We start from the raw sequence: 19,311 nt of genomic DNA, 5'->3' as shown, positions 1-19,311 counted from the left end.
TTCTGACCACCAAGCAAATATGCAAAACACATAAACGCAAAACAGGTGCATTTTAAAAAGAATATTTTCTGGGTGGATAGGCACACAACATGCAGAACATTGACTCCTCTCCTAAAATTAAACGGGCAAACTTTCTTAACCAAATTTACCGAGACACCAAAGAGAAGCAGAAAGCAAAATACAGCCAGTGCTTAAAGATTCCTACTGGTTAGTGCAAGGCACCTCAGCACATGTGTTAAAGGTATCTGTTTTGCATCAATAATAGTAGATGCTGTGAATCATCAGCACTTAGTATTTGAGCACCACAGTGTGATACAGAGGTGTGTGAACTCTGAATTCTATCCCATGAGCTCACATCAGTCTAATATACACCTCTGTAACAGTTTAAGAATTTCCTCTCTTTACTTTCTGTATTATTACTTTTTATTTCCACACCAAAATGTGTGCACAATAATAGACGAGAAAAAATTCTTTCTGTGCGCCTTACTGTTTGAAGTGCTACTACTTTCTTTCAGTCTTATCTTACTGTCAAATACCTGCTTGAATTGACTCAGTTTAAAAAGTAATCCCATATATATTTGTATAATGAACTTAGGAGAACAGTTCTTTTCATATTTTAGCCTGTTGTTGGGTTTGAGTAGCAAGGTTTTGGTAGTGGAGGGACTGCAGAAACAGCTTCTATGAGAAGATGCCAGTAGCTACCCGTGCCCAATAGAGCAAATGCCAGCCACCTGCAACACAGACCCACAACTAGCCAAGGCCAAGCCTACCAGCAACAGTGACAGCACTCTGGATGCAACTGTAGCCAAAGAGTGATAATAGCTGAGAGAAACAGCTCTGCAGCCACCACGGTCAGTGAAGAAGTAAGGGGAAGAGGTGCTGCAGTTATCCCCCATGGTAAAGACCATGATGAGGGCTGTGCCCCTGCAGTCCATGGAGGCCCATGGTGGAACGGATAACCACCTTCAGCACATGGAGAGAGGGGGATGCCCTAAGGAAGCTGTGACCCCGTGGGAAGTTAAAACAATGTTGTAATTTAGGTAAGATTTATGAAGTGAAGTCTTCACATCAAGCTGAAACTCTAATAATCATTTTTTGATTATTCTGTTAGATGACTACACTGAAATGCAGTTAAGTATATGCTGTGATGTTACAGGCAAAAAAATCCCAACAAGCAATCACCAGTCTTCATTTTACCTTATAAGCACATGTCTCCAATCTAAGTCCATCTGAGCCACTTCAATCTTAGCCGCTTTATCCACTTGTTGGTTGTTCTGGTGTTCCTCAGTGGCCCGACTCTTGGGTACATGGGCAACTACATGGTATACCATCACCACCAGGTTCTGCACCCACGTGGCGATATCCTGCCACAGTGCAGCAACCCAGATAGGTTTACCTCTGCGTTGCCAGTTGCTCTGCTTCCATTGCTGCAGCCACCCCCACAGGGCATGTGCCACCATCCACGAGTCAGTATAAAGTTCTGGCCACTTTTCTCGTTCAGCAAATGTCCAGGGCCAACTGGATGGCTTTCACCTCGGCAAACTGACTCACAGATGGTGGCAAAATCAACAACATTCATAAATCATATGATATTTTCTCAGTTTTAAAAAGTATGTTTAGATTACTTACCAACATGAAAACTTAACTGGAAAAGGTCAAGAACATTTAGGAAGTTATCAGGCTTCATAAACCATCTCCTAAAACTAAGTTTTCATATACACTATCTCTTATACAGCACCCTCTAAGCACATACCTTTTGTTTCTGCTCTTTCACATGAAAACTCCCTCACATTGTTTATAGTATTAGAAAAAACTTCATATTGAACACCCAGATGTGCTTCTGCTGGAATCTCCATATCCTCCCTGACTGAGAAAGCCTTCTTCAGTACAAACCCCAGTCTGGTGACCTACAAATTGTTAATGATGAGGTTTTTTTCCCCTCAAAGAATGTATTTTTTGGATTAATAACCATATATATAAACCATAATTTAACCTCTTGCTTGACAATAACATCTATATAATAATAATAATAAATGCATTCAGAGTATACTTAATTTTAAATTAGCCATAAACGCGCATATTTTAAAAATCACTTACATTCTGCATATTTCTGAAGCTGAGAGAACTCCCCAGGGCTCAGGTTAACCCACTTCTCCTGGCTCATCATGATGACAGTAAGGGTCTTCGCTAAATATCAGAAAACATTCCCTTTGAACCAGGTGACATAAACTCCGTAAAGCTTCAGTTCTCCATGCTTGGAGGCTGGCAAGATGGCATCAGTCCATGTAGATGAAGATTTGATGCTATGAACGGCTCCCAGTGTGTTGTTTCAGCGGCGAGTTACAGCACTGTCAAAAGAAAATCAAGTATTAGAAGTACAAATACCAGTTTTCCTATGGGAATGCCGCTTGTGTGCAGCATTGATAAAGTCATTGATTCTTTATGATCAAATTGTACCTGGACAACTTGTGCGGGGATGTTTCTAATTTAGTAACAAGCCCTGCAACAGTAAATACTATCTACCATTAAACTTAGTTGCCTACAATTTTAAAACTGGATTCATGTAACTGGTTTTGTATCCAATTATGTTGTCGTACAGCGCTGCTTGTCCTTCTCAGAAGTGTTCTGAAGCTTCTAACTCCCCACATCAAAAAAAAAGTGGATTCTGGAATTTGGCAAGAAATTCACAAGAGCTCCATAAATATTAACTATTCTAACAAAGCAGTAGGGGTTTGATTTCAAGAATGTCACAACATTGCTAAAGTCACTACTAAAAAGCAAATATAACTGTTGGCACCATTGCAAATTAGTCCAGTTTAAAAAAAAAAAGAATAAAATATCAAACTGTGTGTGCCATTTCATCCAATTTTATGCAGCTTCTGCCTCAGTAGGACAGACCTTACAAAGGCAATCCATTACCAGCACTACTTCTTGCACAACAGGTGAGATACTTTTCATCTAATTTTACCCATCTGAAAGTCAGGTACCTCAACCGAGATTGTCATCTAGGACACTCTTTAATCAGCAGAAAGAGACAGGTGGCCCAGACAGCAATTAATCCCTCTGGTTTCAACGTAATCTTAAAAAGGTGATGAATTACCTTCTTGTGGCATTTATCTTTTGCTATTGATTACAGAGGTTGCACAGATGACAAGTTTAGACTAAAAAGCTAATTTCAGACCAGAAGTGGAATCTTTTTATATGCCTAGCAATGTGTCATTTACAAGGGTCAAACTACAAAAACAGAAAAGGAAAAATTCAGACCAGAAGAGCCTTACACAGTAATGGAAAGAGTGCTAAGGAGGAAGATCTTGGCAACTAGAAAAGGAGAGAAAAAGGAGTACAGGGGCTGGGGGAAGGAAAATAAAGAGTAGCTAGGAACAGAAGCTTATAGACATGAGGTTTTTTGTTTGGCTTGGTCGGGGGGGGGAAGGGGTGGGTTTGGCAATTTGTTGGGTTTTTTTTTGTTGTGTTTTTTTTTTGTGGGTTGTTTTTGGGTTTTTTTTTCCTATCTTATTTATGAGTACCATTCCTGGAAAAAGGAATTCAGGAGGACACCTCAGTCTCAGCATGCTCTCAGTTTCATTGCTCTCAGACCCTTGCTGGTAAATCATTTGTGCAACTCATACATCAATGTCAGAAAAAAGGCAATAACTACAAAAGCCAAAAGTGATATGCAGTAAGACATGCTATCATTTTGTCTTGAGAATGTCAGACTGCGGATTTATGACAAAAGAAAATAACTATGGTCAATGAGGACATTTTAATCAAATTAGAGATGTTTCATTTCTGGCACTTGATTAGATTGTATTGAAGACTGTTTTATTTCTCCAGAAAGGCCTATTTTTCTCATATTCTAATGACAACTGATTAGGTTTTATTGAAAATGTTCTTATATCTGCGTAATTGATTTAACAGATCCAAAATTTTCTACCACGATTTCCTCCAATATTACTTTTTGTATTTTTAACTACATTAGCTTCATTTTCTGCAAAAGCTAACACTGCTGAATGCTGTACCATTAGAGATTATCTCAGTTACTTAATATGAATATTTTTGGTAAGCAGCTTACCATTGCTATTGCTAGCATGGCAATAACAGCTGCACACTCTAAACTGATCAATCCATTCATATGCAGTACCTGACAACTGCCTACAGGGTTTGTTGTATACACAGTACATGAGCAGTGGGAACAGATGTTTTCCCATTGACTTTCCCTTCTCCAACTTGTGATCTAAATAAGCACCTCAGATATCGCTTTCCCTTTACCACAGGCTCTGCTGCCTACAAACAGTGCTGCAAGAAAAGGTACATGACCCAAATGAGATGAGAGCAATGGTAAAAATTAATGCAGGCATGGTAGTCCACAGGAAAGATGTAGTCTTTGTTTAAGCCAGCAGAGTTTGCATGGAAGATACAACAGAGTTTAAGGCTACATGTAAAATACTCCAAATGCAAGGTCCTTCATTTGAAAGGGAAGACTGGGGGGAATCTAGTGTAACTAATTTGCCAAGTTTGATCTGGGAACAGTAACAGGGTGGTAGGAAGTCCTCTGAGCATGGTTAGCTGGTCTTTGGACTGCAGTCAGGTCCTGAACACCACCTCAATGCACGTGATAGAGGAATATACAGAAACAGAATGGGTAAATCTCAGTGAAAGGAACTTTATAGAGGCTTAATTTTTTAGTTCTGCTTCAGGGGAGTCCTAAATAAGGAAGGGTCCCTGCTCCCTGCATCTTTTACTTTTCACAGTTAAATCATTTACAATGCCATCTTCCCATTTTATATAGATAACAGAGTAGCTATAGGAAATCAAGCCCATTATATAGACACTAAGGACAAAAGCATCAATGCATATTCATGTTATATGATGCATGCCATTTCTGATAGTAAATATTTCAAGATCACGTATATCTTATATAAATATCTTCATTTCTGTATAAGAAAATTTTAATTCATGTTATGTTTTTCAGTAGCTTTTAATTTAAATGCATTCCTTTGTACTTGTTCTTTCAGTACTCCAGAAAGGTTATGCAGCGAGAAACCAATACATAAGTACACGAAGAGGAATGCAGTAACACTATACTATCACATAGGAAAAAGAGAATCTGTAACTGAAACATTAATCAAATGTGCTTGCTGCTGAGAAAAATAAAGCTCAGCAGCACTAAACAGATACAAATAGGGATTTGACCTCTTCATGCAGGGATAAATTACTTTGAAGAACACACTACAGCATACAGTTAAAATACACAGGATGTCAGACAGGCAACTCTTCCACCAATTCTCTTGCATGTTTGACCTTAAGATGTAGAAACTCAGGAAACTCACATGGGTGGTCACATTTTGTTAGTATATGCTTAGGCAAGATTCACAGCCCTCTCAACCAGACACAAAGCAGGCCTTACAAATAAGAGAAATTAGAAACACCACATGAATAAACCATTCATTTCATCACAAACAGAATTAGGAAAAAAGAAGAAAATCTTCGTGCTCTATCTACTGACTATAATAAGCCTTAAAATTCCAGTCTCCCTTTTATAACATATCTGTCTTTCTGGATTTGATAACTGAAGTGTTCCATCAGGATTCCTACCAGGACACATACTCAAAACAGGAAGCAAAGCTTTCTTAAAAACTCTACAAATCAGATTACTTAACATTCAACCAACAATGCTAACAAACTTAGATTTCTAGGAATTACCCATGCCAGTTGCTCTACAGAAACCAGGCTGAGGAGCAAAGAGAAAGGAATACGCAATGGAGGAAAAAAAAAAACAAACCACAAAACACATGCAGAAGCACATCCCCTATCCACCAACTTCAACACTCAAATAATCTCATTATGCCTCAAAAAGTCCCTTCTGCAAGGAAAAAGCAGGTTTTGGAATGTATGGGAAAAAAAAAATTCACTTTCAGTCCCACAAAACCAATCAACAATGCTGGGTTCAGCTTCAAAATTCAATTTCAGAGGACGACCATGGCCTGTGGAAACACACCCAAGCTACTCAAGCACACCAACTACCTCCACTTCCTCCTGAAAGGCAGGCAGGCTTCATCTGCAGTCCATCCTCACTGCCCCAGCTGAAAGCATGACACTCAACAGAGGTGACATGTGTTGAAAGCATGACAACTCAACTCAAGCCTTAAGGGACTTTTCAACCTTCACCATAACAGGGAAACCTAAACCAGCCTAGAAATTGGATTTTGGAATTATTCTGCCATTTTTTGTTTTCTACCAGCCCTTCCAAAATGTACTTCTCACATACAATTTCATCATTAATTGCCAATTACTCCATAAAGGGGGTACAGGTTAAGGTTGAAGGGGTGCAGGTGACTCTGATCTTAAGCAAGCATCTTCTATGCTAAACAAGACCAAGACTTTCAAGTCTTCTCCCACTTTCTGTTGCAATATGCTTGGGAAGGAAAACGAAGAACACGAACCCTAAGGAAATGAGTTTCCTTCCACAGAAAGTACAATTCTCCACAATATGACTGATTTCTGATTTTTGTCTGAACAACAGGAATAAATAACACAGAGTATTTTATACCTTAATTGCTATGGAGGCTGAAGCAATTACTCTTTTCAAGAACAGAATGTATTTGGTATTTTTTTCAGTTAGGTCCTACACCTCTGGCATGGTTAACTGGATCCTGTGATTTCAGCGCGGGTTACGTCATGGATTTTCCAAAAGAGAATTTTTACATGTCAGATACCACATGCTGACAAATACATCAGAAAGAGTTTTCTCTATGAACCCTTGCAACCACTTCAGAAAGCAAGTGTATTCTTTTTACTAAAGACACCAAAGCACCTGTCCTCCAAAAACTCCATGTCATTTTTTAGTTTAGCAAAAAATGGAAAAGCCAACATTCCACCAAAACCTGAAGAACAACTCAACCTTCACATGTTGAAGGCTGTGATAATACTTTAAGATTTATGAAACACTAATTCTGAAGGTATGATGCACTACTTAATTGCTATTAAGCTGTGAGGATCAAGTACATAATATTTCCTGGGCACCGAAGGACCATAACTGCTCTTCAACCCCCATGATAGTCTCTCCACTAAGGTTGCTACTGTCAAAACAGCTGAACCAAAAAAAAATACCAAACCAAAAACAAACAAACAAACAAAAAAACAAAACAAAACACACACCCCCCCCCCCCCCAAAAAAAAAAACACCACACTATCCAACAAGAACATGGTAACAATCTCAAATTTCTTGGAAATGCAGGCATTATGTACAGATATAAAGACAATTTGCCTAGGTATTCCTGCAATTCCTTTTACACTTTGCAGAAAACAGTGTCTCCGCTGTCAGAAATACTCCAAATTTGCATAGTTGAAAGTTTAGTCAGAAGAGTTTGAGGGGGAAAAAAATCCCATCAAATAAGTCACCATTTTCTTTTCTTTACTCACAAATAGAGAAGTATTATGATTATTTATAATTGTTGCTAGATTAATGGTACAGATGAAAAGGGAGAGCTCCTGTAACAAAACACGACAACTTTTTCCTACATAAACTGCATATTTTACATAACACCATCATCTTGTTTTTCACAGTATTTAAAGTTATTTTAGTAGTACACACTCGTTTTCAACTTAGCAAAGGGTGCTTACTGATGTAAATTAACATAATTGAGAAACATAAACTGTAAACATCGATACACTGAAATCGTGAAAATTTGCTTACTAAGATGAAAATACCTCCTTTAAAGGAGTGAATTCAACACAACTCAAAAGCAGGACTGTCTTCCTGACTACTTTATTCCCACGTGTATTAGTCTGGGGCATGTAAAACATGAATTTAAATTTTAATACAAAGATATGGACTGTATTCCTCAGAGAAGCAATTAATCAAATTCACTTCCTCAAATTATTTCTATGGAGTATATCAATACACTGAGAATACATGTATCACAGAACCACTGCGATACGTAAGCAGAATACTTCAATCTGAGAAAACCTTTAATCGATACCATGGTTCATGACAGTGAGAAGTACCAGCAACAATGAGCACCAATAAAAACTGATCAGAATGCAAGACTGTGACATCACTGATGATGGTTACTTAGAATTAAAATACAAGCATAATTTTGGAATATATTTTTTACTTTGTTCTTCATGTACCTTAACTTCACTACATGATTATAAGCAATTTCAGATCTTAAATTTTTCCAACTGCTAGGCTTGATATTTCCGAGTTGCTACACTAATTACCTCCCAAGTCAGAAGAACTACACTGAGATTTCTCAGCATTTTCTTCACTAAAAGAAATACTGAAATAAATAAAACCTGAGGAGAATATGGGACAAAAAAAATACCAGAACGTGCATGTGCTGATGCACCATAACTTTATAAAGGCTTTCTTCTTGTTTTAAATAATAGAACTGAATAAACTAAATTGACACCCTTTGAGACTGGAATTTATACTTATGCGAGAAACTACATAATTCAAAGATCTTCTCTAAGTGAATGTCATGGAGCTGTTCTCAATGTTAAAAACTTCAAACTTCTCGATGACAATTTTAGGAAAAAAGTTTAAAAAGGAAATTTAAGGACTTAGTCATTCTTCTCACCATTTTACATCGATGACTAAGCAAGGAAATTTGTCCACAGGGCCATTAAAATTTGGGATAATTTATTTTATGACTAAACAAAACAAAACAAAAAATCACAGTGGATAATATATTGATTGTGTATCAAACATACTGAAACTAGGAGAAAAAAAAAAAAAGAAAGAAAAATTGACCCCACCAAAAAGCAAACGATAAATTGTTTAGACAAACATTTCTAGACAGCTGTTACTATCAGTAAATCTAAAAAAATAAATAGTTTGAATATTAAAAGCCTTAAAAAAAGGTTTAATCATTAAGGCTTATGACTAGTATTCCTTAATAAATGGAAAAAACAATCTGGGACAGAAGCACAGGATTTGATAGGTATAACTATGTAACCTGTAGGAAGTTCTCTGTAACAGCACATTTGGCTGTCCACTGGGTAAATTACTCTGTAGAGAGGATTAATCACAGCTTATATATATCCACCAAAAACTCCAAAATTAAGAACATCTCAGAATAGACACCTTAGGGGCAACCTCTGCCTTCCAAAGTGGTTATCTGCCACACTCCCCAAGGAAGCCAGCTCAAGAAGTGCACCCCTCCTTGGGAACTCTACGTAGATCTCCCCACAACCAGCATAAATATCTGAGCACATATCAGCAGTCTTAAGCTCTGCTACTAGGATCTGCCATGCGTTCTTCCTCTTTTCTTCCCATTCCCTCTCATGGGATGACCTGTATATTCTGGGTAACAATCAGCTTTTGTTGGTAATAAGCTACAGGGGTTTTCTTGTTTAATTATTGGGTTTAATTAATCTCTCCATATTCAGGTGCATTAAGGGTGATTACATTAGAGAAAGGCAGAGGTAAAAAATTTAATTTACAACTGGGGAAGATTTCTGATGATCCTCAATTTCCTGGGGCAGAAACTCCTGCTTCACGCTTGGAAATCAGCCTTTGAAGAGATGTGCTTTAGACTTGTGACAAAAATGTTCCACTGCGCTCGAGGAAAAGATTTGTTAACTCTGTCCTCATTCCAAAGCTTTATGCACTTTTAAAATAAACTGGGAACAGGGCACTAGAGTTCCTTTTAAATAACTTGTGAAAACATGAAACCTGTTTTAATCTTCAACAGGAAATCTGTCCAGAGAATAGAGATCAGGTTAGCAGGTCAATGGATTTCATAGCAGAAGTTCGTGCTATGTTGTTTTCTACTAGGTGGATTTTTTTCTTTTCCCCCAGGGAGAGAGCTACATGCAGAAGTTGATTAAATTATTGCAGTCCTGGGATATGAATATGGCAGTATGTCACTGTCCACTGGGATAGTGTGGAGCCTTCTAGACAACTCCACATGCTTTCATATTTATTCATTAGTATTACTAGTATTAGTATTACTACAAAAGAGTTCAGTGATAGTGAGCTACCAAAAGGGGTATCATAAATTAGGATGGGCCCTTGCCTGCGGAAATGCGTGTCTACAGCCAAAAGAAACTATGGTGGCAGAAGCATCTCAAATTATTCCCTGTTCAAATTCAGCTCCAAGGAGACAATAATATCTAGGTTTGTGAAGGCTCTGTAAACACTGCCACTTATCTGTTCCTAGCACTTGCTCCTATGGCATGCCTACACTGCCACCAGAGGCGTGGATGCACAACACAATGTTGTGAGGCAGTTTTATTGAAGTAAAGCCAGGCGGGAACAGCCAAGTCAGCCCAACACCACGAGTCCCAGGGCAGGCTCTGCACCTCTGCCCAACCTTGGGCACAGACCCCAGCAATGCTGAAGTCTGTGCTGCTAGTTTCACAGCTTTTGGTACCTACCTGAAACTGCTACTTAAAGGCAGCTTGGCCTCATCTCTTTCAGCAGCATAAACATACTCTGAGTCTCTTATCTCATCCTATATTCTTATTTTTTCCCTTCAGCTTATATACTGCCACTGATTAAACTGAGACAGACAACTGGCATTCTTTACTGGGAGAGTGGCGAGTCACTGGAACCCACGGAACCATGAAGGCTCCATCCCTGGCAGCGTCCAAGTCCAGGCTGGACAGGCCTTTGAGCAACCTGGTCTAAGTGGGAGCTGTTCCTGCCCATGGCAGGGGGTTGGAACTACATCTTTTCCAACCCAAACCATTCTATGATTCAATGATTTGTGAAACTATACACAAGGCATTCAGTCAGGGATGGAAGTGCATTTTCTGACTGAGGGTCCTTCATTTGTATGCATGTGGGTCCATCCCACCCAGACAGAACTACAGCTGTAAAGACACAACTTTAACATACTGAATCTTCTAGATAGGACAACACCACCTCTTCATGGATAGCTGCTGATTTTTTCAGCAGAACATGAGGGGATGACAATGAAATTTCTGTCCCCCACCTACTAATTTCAGGATATTAAGTTGTTATGTTGTAAATGTTTAGCCTTTCAACCGAAAACTCCATCCTAGCACTCACCATTTTAAACATGTTGTCTTCAGAATGCTTTGGAGCTAACAAATGCAAATATTCCACAGATTTCTTTACACAAACTAAAAATTGCTATTAATTGCTTTTTTTATTGACAAAGGTATTTAACTGCACTTTCATGCAACTTAAGTTTGTGTTCTTTTTTCATGGTGTTCAGTTTTCAATACAAAATCTTACTTTCACTTGTGTTTCCCTGTGTTTTTCCCATTAAAGGGAAGAAGAAGAAAAGGTTGATCCTGTCTCCTCTTTCCCTCGGGAATTCTTTGCCTGTGCTATCTTGTATTATGCTTGTATTTTAAATTTCTCTTCTTCTCTGGAGAAAGGCTCTGCAAATTTGTTATCTTTTTCTAGAATTTTTTTCTCTGGAGTTGTACCTAATTATTCCCTCTCTTTAAATGTTGTGATTAATTCTCCTCAGATTTAGCTTATGTTTCCACACAGTAGTCCTTGGCACTAACATAATTGCTATTATGAATGTGATTATCTAAAGATAGGAGAAATGAAGGACTGGCAGAAAGTAGTAAAATATTTTCTAACACATGAAGCTTTCAGACATACAAGCCTTTCCTCAGCTGTGAGGAGAGATGAAGGAAACTTCAAGCCAAGTACAGGTTAAGATCAACTTTGAGTTGACCGCATCACCTGTCCTCACAAGCCTGTGGAGACAAATACTTGATTTTGCCACCTTCCAATTCTTTGTGCCACCTTCCATTTCTCTGTGCCTACACCACTGAGAAACCTGCTTAGAACACAATAATAAAACACGCTCAAAATTACCTGAAGAGACACAGGATAAATGCATGTGAAGTTCTTCTGACACGTCACTGAGTAATCTGCCTTAATTATAGTTGTTGAACCCATTTTCAAATTTCAAGCTACAGTCTTGTAAACAATTTCCCCTTACTTTGCTGTTACTTGTGTTTCCCCATACTCTGCAATTCCACTGGGAGCCTACAGGATTTTGCCCAAGGGAGTTTTAATGCTATCCACAAATTGTAGTTAAACGCCAAACAAGCTTTAAATAATCTCTATCTCAGAGCACGACACCTTCTAGCGTAGGTTGCCCTTCTTTTGCTATTAGTATGCCTGTCATAAACTATTTGTATGTATACTTCTGAATCATAAACGTCGTCACTTAATTAATCATTTTCTTTGCAATTTTTTATCATAGCTTTAAAAAGCACAAGATACATAATGTTTTATACAATTCCTTTTGGTTCCCTTTAATAATAATAATAAATAATTAAATATATCTAGTGGGGAAAGAAATGACATTTTTAAGCCTTACATCAAAAAGACTTACATACTAGAATATGTTAACTAATGACACGCTAGAAATCAAACAGTCTGACAAAGTAAGGAAAGCAGAATAAATACAGAAACACAAAAAGAAACTAAACAATTCATTTTTGCTTCTGTGCTTAAATTGTTAAGGAATTTGTCTTCATTGACAAAAATTTAGAAAAAGATCAATAATAAAATGGATGGCAGCTTGCTAACACTGCTTTTGTTCTTCTATGTATGTGGAAGAATTGTATAATTCAGTCTTCTGGACTCCACTCCCACACAGAACAGAGGTATCAGATAAGAACACTACCACTCCTGGTAATACTAATTACAGATGTACTGCTTCCATGAACGCATAAATTCTTAGCTTTCATAGCAGCAGCATTAATTACAAACAACTGCAAACCCATATCTATGACATTATTTCATATCCAGAAAAGTTGCTCACATGAAGGACCGAGACGCAGACACCGCACCTGATGCACTGCAATTCAGGAGCTCAAATTGTTTTCTTTACTTCAGACTTGATAATCCCACAACTTCACATTTAGAACTCACATACATAATTATTTTAAGACAACTGAAGGCCTTCTCACTGAAACAAAGGTGTCTAAAAAATGTTTAAAATTTCACTTACACTGATAACCAAAAAAGTAAAGAATTAGACCTGCAGAACTTCCACATGTAATTGCAAAATTTCCTACAAGGTTTATTTGTGCTCTGCCTTCTACTACTAGAGAGAAACTGAAGAAAAAACTTGTTACTTATGAACAGGCACAAGCTTGTTAACCTCACATTTCACCTTTCATTGTGTTTCAACAATTTTATGTTATAATTGCTTTATATGGTTAAGTCTGTACTTAGGCAGTAACCACTGCAATAGTTCCTCTTCCATCTATCCATACAAAGTTGTCACTAAAGGTCTGGATGTTTTGGGTGTTTTCATATACAGATGACTGTATATGAAATGTGTATTACAGAGTCTGGATTCCATCAAAATCTTGAAAGAGAATATAAATGAAACATAAAATAAATAACTAAATAAACAGGTATTTTGCAGGGGTAATTATTCTCTATTGTTCCATTCTGAATTGATCCATGCAAATTTTCAAATGCAGAGATTTCCAAAGTGATCTACCCTTATCAATAGGTCCAGGAGTCTACATGTATAAAATACTTTTCCCAAGAACCACCTTCATCAATCAGAGAACATGTGAATTTTAAAAACAGTTCTGTTAATAGAAATAGTGTTAACGTTACTAAATGATTTATTATTGAGTCATACCTTTCACCTGCTCTGCATTAAAACATGCACAACTGAATTCTTCTGCATATGAAATAAGCCTGAAAAAAAAATTCTCCATTTGCATCCTCTTTATAACACAAGAATATTACAACTGTGACCAGTAATCACTACAGTCATCCTATTTAAGCATAGATCATGACCCAGAAAAAAAAGAGAGAAATTATTCTATTTGCTATTTAAAACGATTCCATGAAGAGTTCTTTTCCTCAAAGATTATATTTTCATTTCTAAAGTTATGGTTACGAATGGAACAGAAGTTTGTCTTCTGAGAACATTCACCAAAGATCAGCGAAAGCATCATAAACCCTCCATCCTCAAAAACATGAAATGCCTTTACAGTTAACTTGTTTATAAGTTCTAATGGATATTCACAGAAGCGGCTTTGCTGTACCCCAGTAACTCTTACAAACTAGTGCTTATATTTGCACTAAATCAAAGGACAGGTGGACTCTCTGTTCTATTATTTCAGGCAGGCCAAGTAAACATGTGTTATTCTAGCCAGGAACAAAGGAGGACTGTTAATCACAAGAAGAAAAAGCAAACAAACCAAAAAAAACACCAGAGAGAAAGGTCGTCAGTAGCAGGTCCTGCGCATCCATGCAAATCTGCCATTCAAAATCTGAGATACTATTGTTTAGGCTTAGCTGCTCAGAATGCATATGCAGAAACCCCAGAACTGAGCTGACCTGGGCAACTGAGACTACACAAGCTGGGCACTACTGTTGCTTTTCTGACCCAAACAGGAATGGCTGCAATCTGATGTCTAACAGTGCCTAAGCACATTTCATTTTTCTGCTCACTCTTTACAAGCTGGCTTGACCAACTAAAAAGATTAAAAGGGTCAAGTAACTACCAATTATGTTATTATTATGTGCTTATATTACAAAAGCAGAAACTAAGACTGACTCTGTGACTGACAGTACAACATACACAAGGGACAGACCTGCTTACTTTTAAGTACAAGGACTAGAAAATAAGAGAAAAACAAATATCACATTTTACAGAAAGTATGAAGAACTGAAATTTCTAAAAATTAATATTTTTATACTAATTTTGTAATATTTAAGAGCTAATGCTGAATTTTAAAAAGTGGCTAGATTTCAGCTGGCATTAGTTACTGCATTTGAAATTCACCAGGCACACTGAAACATTTGTCCTCAAATAATTCGCTTGCAATCGCACAGAAAAGCGTGTAAAAGCCAGGAACTGAACTGAGATCTGTAATTGAATACATTTAAACACATGAACAGTGCTAATTTATGTAAGTCAATAAAGTGGTCCTACTTCTTAACACATTTATTTTTGTCTATCCTATCAAGTTTGAATTGGTAAATTTAAGCCTAAATGCCAAAAAACTAGTAACTTGGAATAAAACTGCAGATTATAAAATTATCACTAATATCTAATTACGCAAACCACAAAATTTCAATTAAATTCACCACCTCACATGTACAGCTAGCTTTAGCTACTACACCATTAATTAAAATAAGAAGTATTTCAAAGGAAGTAGATACTGCTGAGGAAACACTAGCACTTGCAGATTTAACTACACATATCCAATAATGTCACAATTCCAGAAGTCTGTGTCTGTTTCTAAATAACTTGAGCATGTGTACTGTGGTTTGCCCTAGGACCCTGGTTTTCCAGTCACCCACACTGGGGAACTGGTTGGAAAACATCACGGCTCCCATCTGGTTCCCGCAGCTCCATTCCTTTTCCACTGAAGTGGGCCAGTATGCGCTCAAGCCTTATCCAAAATGGTGCTGCGAGGAGATGCCCAGGGCCTGAGCCTACACCCCAAAAGAAAGAAACACTCCTATGTATCCACTTCATTGTCCCAGTAAAAGCACCCTAAATAAAAGGAAGATGGGGATTCTGAGCAATGTACCATAGGGCAAATCCCAAATACATACTAACTAGTCTCAAATCTTGGCTGCTGCACTGTCTTTCCCCTTAGGAGAGGAACAGATACATACCTTAATCTGAGTGAAATTATGAAAAAGCTGGTGCTACTTTGAATACAAAACTGCAAAAAGCCAAATACTCTGTTTTCAGAGGCAAATGAGAATTCTGTGCATTTCGTCTTTTCCAGACTCTGGCCTTTTCAGATACACAAAAGATTATTCAAGAGATTATTACAGATCTCTTAACATTCACTAGGATTTTCCAGTCCTCAAGGTTCCCAGGCACCAACTGCATCACTAGATTTAGCTCACATTCCTTAAACTGGCACAACTAAAATAAGCAAGTTATTTCTTTTGGCATCTTAAAAAGAATTAAAAACATAGATTTAGTATGCCTACAAAATTCACTGTAAAAACATCCTGTTGTAAATATATGTACAACATAAAATTGTTTCCCATTTTCATTTTTCTTCAGGATAAGTATACTGAACATTACTGCTATTATGTTTGTTAGTATTTTAAAAACCTACCTGTGATAAAGGTGAAGTTATGTACATGTATGTTTCTGTATAGATTCATCAGAATATTCTGATGAAAATAAATAACCTTTCATAATATTGTGCATATTTCTTCCCTATTTTAATTACTCATTAAATTTGTCTAGCCTTTTTAATAACAGGTGTCACCAATAAGGGTAGCGGACCTCTTACAGTAGTGTTGCCTAATTAACTACTAAGTCCAAGTTGGCACAGATAATAGACAAGATATACTCACACTGATTAGTTGTGAACCAGAAAGATGAGCCTTAAGTATTTCTATTTTGATATCTATACAGTATTCCTTTACTTCAAGGCTTTAACATCTATATGTATTAACTAAAAAGTTCCTGTAAATAATATTAGCTAAAAATATGGATTTTTTTTTTTGCCAGAAAGATCAAGGCAAGAGAGATTAATATGTCTTCTTGCTAGTCATAATCCCAGATAATATTGTATTTATTAGTGTTTAAAATTTTGGATGTACAATGTTTCCTGACTAGTCAAAGCAGTTACTGCAGCAGTTTCAAAATACACCAAAACCCCAAAAATACTTTACTGAAAATAGCAAGCTTTGTTTGCTTGGCAGAGTTATGCATGTTTTTTTAGATATATCAAACGTTTCAAAAAAACACATGTCTTTCATGGGACATCACGATTACTCCATTTGTGGTAAATTTGCCCTAGGACACAGCATTTTACAAAGAAAATTGCATTACAATGGCCCACATTGTGCCATCTGTTTTAAGAACTCTCCAGGGATTTCTATAGAGAATAGTCTTAAAAATTAAGTGGAACAAGATGTCCCAAAGCATTCTTTTCTACCTAACTTAAATACTTCTGTTGAAAAAGTTTCTGAAAAATTCAGAATGTAGCACTAGCACTAAGTTATCCCCTTAATATTAATCTATTTCCAAACAGGTGAGAAGATACACGGACTCACAGCCTCACCATGACGGAGCTCCATGGCTGCAGAGGCAGATGATAATTCCCACAATGCAGGGGTTTCATGAGGAGGTCCAAGTTTTCCCAGGAGCCAAGTCCTGCTGCCTCCCTTCCCTTTCCACTCACACCCCCATCAGTAACACATGTGCCACAGGCACCCACAAACACTGTGGCAATTGCACAACAGCCAGCAGCATCATTCACACCATCAAAAGTAAGCAGGCATGGTGCATGGACTCAGAGGGGCCAGATGGCCATGAGCAAGAAAGTTCAGGACGTGACAGTCTAACCTTTCCCTTATATTCCACCAGTGCCATTTCAGTCCTTCGACAGGATACACTGTAAACGGTGCAGATGACACAGACCATGGCAAGGGAAGGAGGAGGACCTTTCTTTTAGTCTGTGTCAACACTGTGAACAAATTTTAGCATGCTAAATACCTTAGATGCACTTCACCTGCTTTACACAGAATCAAGAGAATATTGTCATGTCTTGTTATCATCTACTCTCTTTTAAGTCTATTTCCCTGACACAAAATGCAACTATAAATTTTAATGTTGCAAAAACACCATGACTTTTCTTGTTTACTTCTGAGAATGAGATCTCTGTAAAATATCAAAGTCATCATAAAGTTCTAAGTCCAAAACAAATACTTAATATTAAGAGGCATACTCCCTTTATTTACAGTGCTATTTTACTATAGACGCAGAGGAACATTCACAGAAATCCTCATGTGAAGTCATCTGAAACCCCTTTCAAAAGAACAATAACCTTCTGCATCAGTACAGCTTCATATTATCTCATGTCTGACCTACAATTACGACAAAAGCTTCCAATAATTTTATTAAATGGCTATTTAAGAATTCCTATGTTTTCATAGCGCATTTAATGCTCTTAGATTTGTCATTTGTATTTTTTTTTTGGTCAAATGGTCTAGTTCAAAGGCACTGTACCCTTTTATGCAATCATCCAGACAAACAGCAGTAACATCAACAGATGACAGTAAGAAAATTATCACAGGACTTCAATATTCATTTCACCAGTTACACAAATTGCTTCAATGTTAGAGATAATAATTCTAAAACATGTATGAGGCTTACTGAATCTAACCCACATCCTCCACACATCACACATGCATATCACTGGTTTTGCAATACACACTTCACATGGAGGTTCTGGGTTTAGGGTTGTTTGTTTGGATATGAATGAGGTCAGTAACTTGAGGGTTTTTATAACGCTTAGAACTGCTTTAGTCATGCAGATGATGCCCCTCTCAAAATAGGTCCAAACTGGGATACTAGTAATAGAAGAAGTGAGATGCAAAACATCATAAATAATTTCTGACAACTTGACATGAAATCACAGCAATTCCAACATCAACATGAAGACACACCTTTTCTTCCCCTTGCCGAAGAACCTTTCCCCCTTTGCACATCCTGGACATCACAGCCACCAACTTAACCTTGATTTCAGTGTGCTGCTTTCTTCTGAGCACCATTTGAAACCTCTCTAACTGGAAGTTGCTCAAACACTCACCACAACATTTTGTTTGTTCCTCTTGCGCTCTGGAATTCACCAAGGGCTTAGTTTATGCCCTCACACAAAAAAATTCCTTGCTCTACCCATTCCAAAGCCACAGCACATTGCCTTGCTCACAGACTCTCCTCTCACCCCTGAGAAGGAATGTGCTCATCTTGAATCCTTCACCTCCCATTCTCACGTTTTTGCTTCTGTCTTACAAGAGGGCCCAGCAGCAGCTGCAATTTTCCTGCTTTGCCTGTGCAAGACGCAGTCGCGAGGTTTCCACTCAAGTCAGCAGGTTTTCCAAAAAATCACAGTAGCATTTCCAGAGTGTTTCAAACCCACACAACCATTTACCACTGTGCTTTTACCTACCAGGAAAATTATTCTAAGCATTTCTCAGGCACACACACGTACACACACACACAAAAAAAAAAATTAAAGAAGAAAAAGGGGGGGGGGGGAGGGGGTGGAACAAAAAGCCAGCAACAGATTTTATTTGTGTGTGGTTGTTCCTACCAACTTTTCCTGCCACTTTGTTCTGGCAGGAAATCTGCTGCCTGCTCTCACAAACCATCTTTAACAGTAGCACTTTGGCTCTCTGAAGAAGCAATCTTCACAGAGTGCAATTTCCACAAAATAATACAGTCCATGCTTTCATTTACAAAGCAAAGAGTCGCTCAACTCTGAGCATCTTTGTCTAGGACCTGCTCACTTTTACACAAGGCTAAATTTTAGCCCTAGCACTTCGTAAATAAAAGTGCAGATGTACTTTTCATG

The 19,311-nt window shown here is 37.7% G+C and overlaps 1 protein-coding gene across 12 annotated transcripts in view; it reads right to left on the bottom strand.

The window, feature by feature from the left end:
- The window catches only part of DGKB (diacylglycerol kinase beta), a 361,769-nt gene that overhangs the window by 328,919 nt on the left and 13,539 nt on the right, over positions 1-19,311 (bottom strand). For all 12 annotated transcript variants that reach the window (XM_061469232.1, XM_061469231.1, XM_061469234.1 and 9 more), the window contains exon 2: positions 2,098-2,348. In XM_061469232.1, coding sequence (XP_061325216.1) covers positions 2,098-2,167 — 70 coding nt within the window. In that variant the 5' untranslated portion in view covers positions 2,168-2,348. The remainder of the gene's footprint in view (positions 1-2,097; positions 2,349-19,311) is intronic.

Source organism: Pezoporus flaviventris, unplaced genomic scaffold (genome assembly GCF_033815535.1).
Source record: "Pezoporus flaviventris isolate CSIRO_AGI_PZ_B2104156 unplaced genomic scaffold, CSIRO_AGI_Pfla_v1 ptg000055l, whole genome shotgun sequence".
Taxonomy (NCBI): domain Eukaryota; kingdom Metazoa; phylum Chordata; class Aves; order Psittaciformes; family Psittacidae; genus Pezoporus; species Pezoporus flaviventris.
This window is presented reverse-complemented; position numbering and strand designations above follow the sequence as displayed.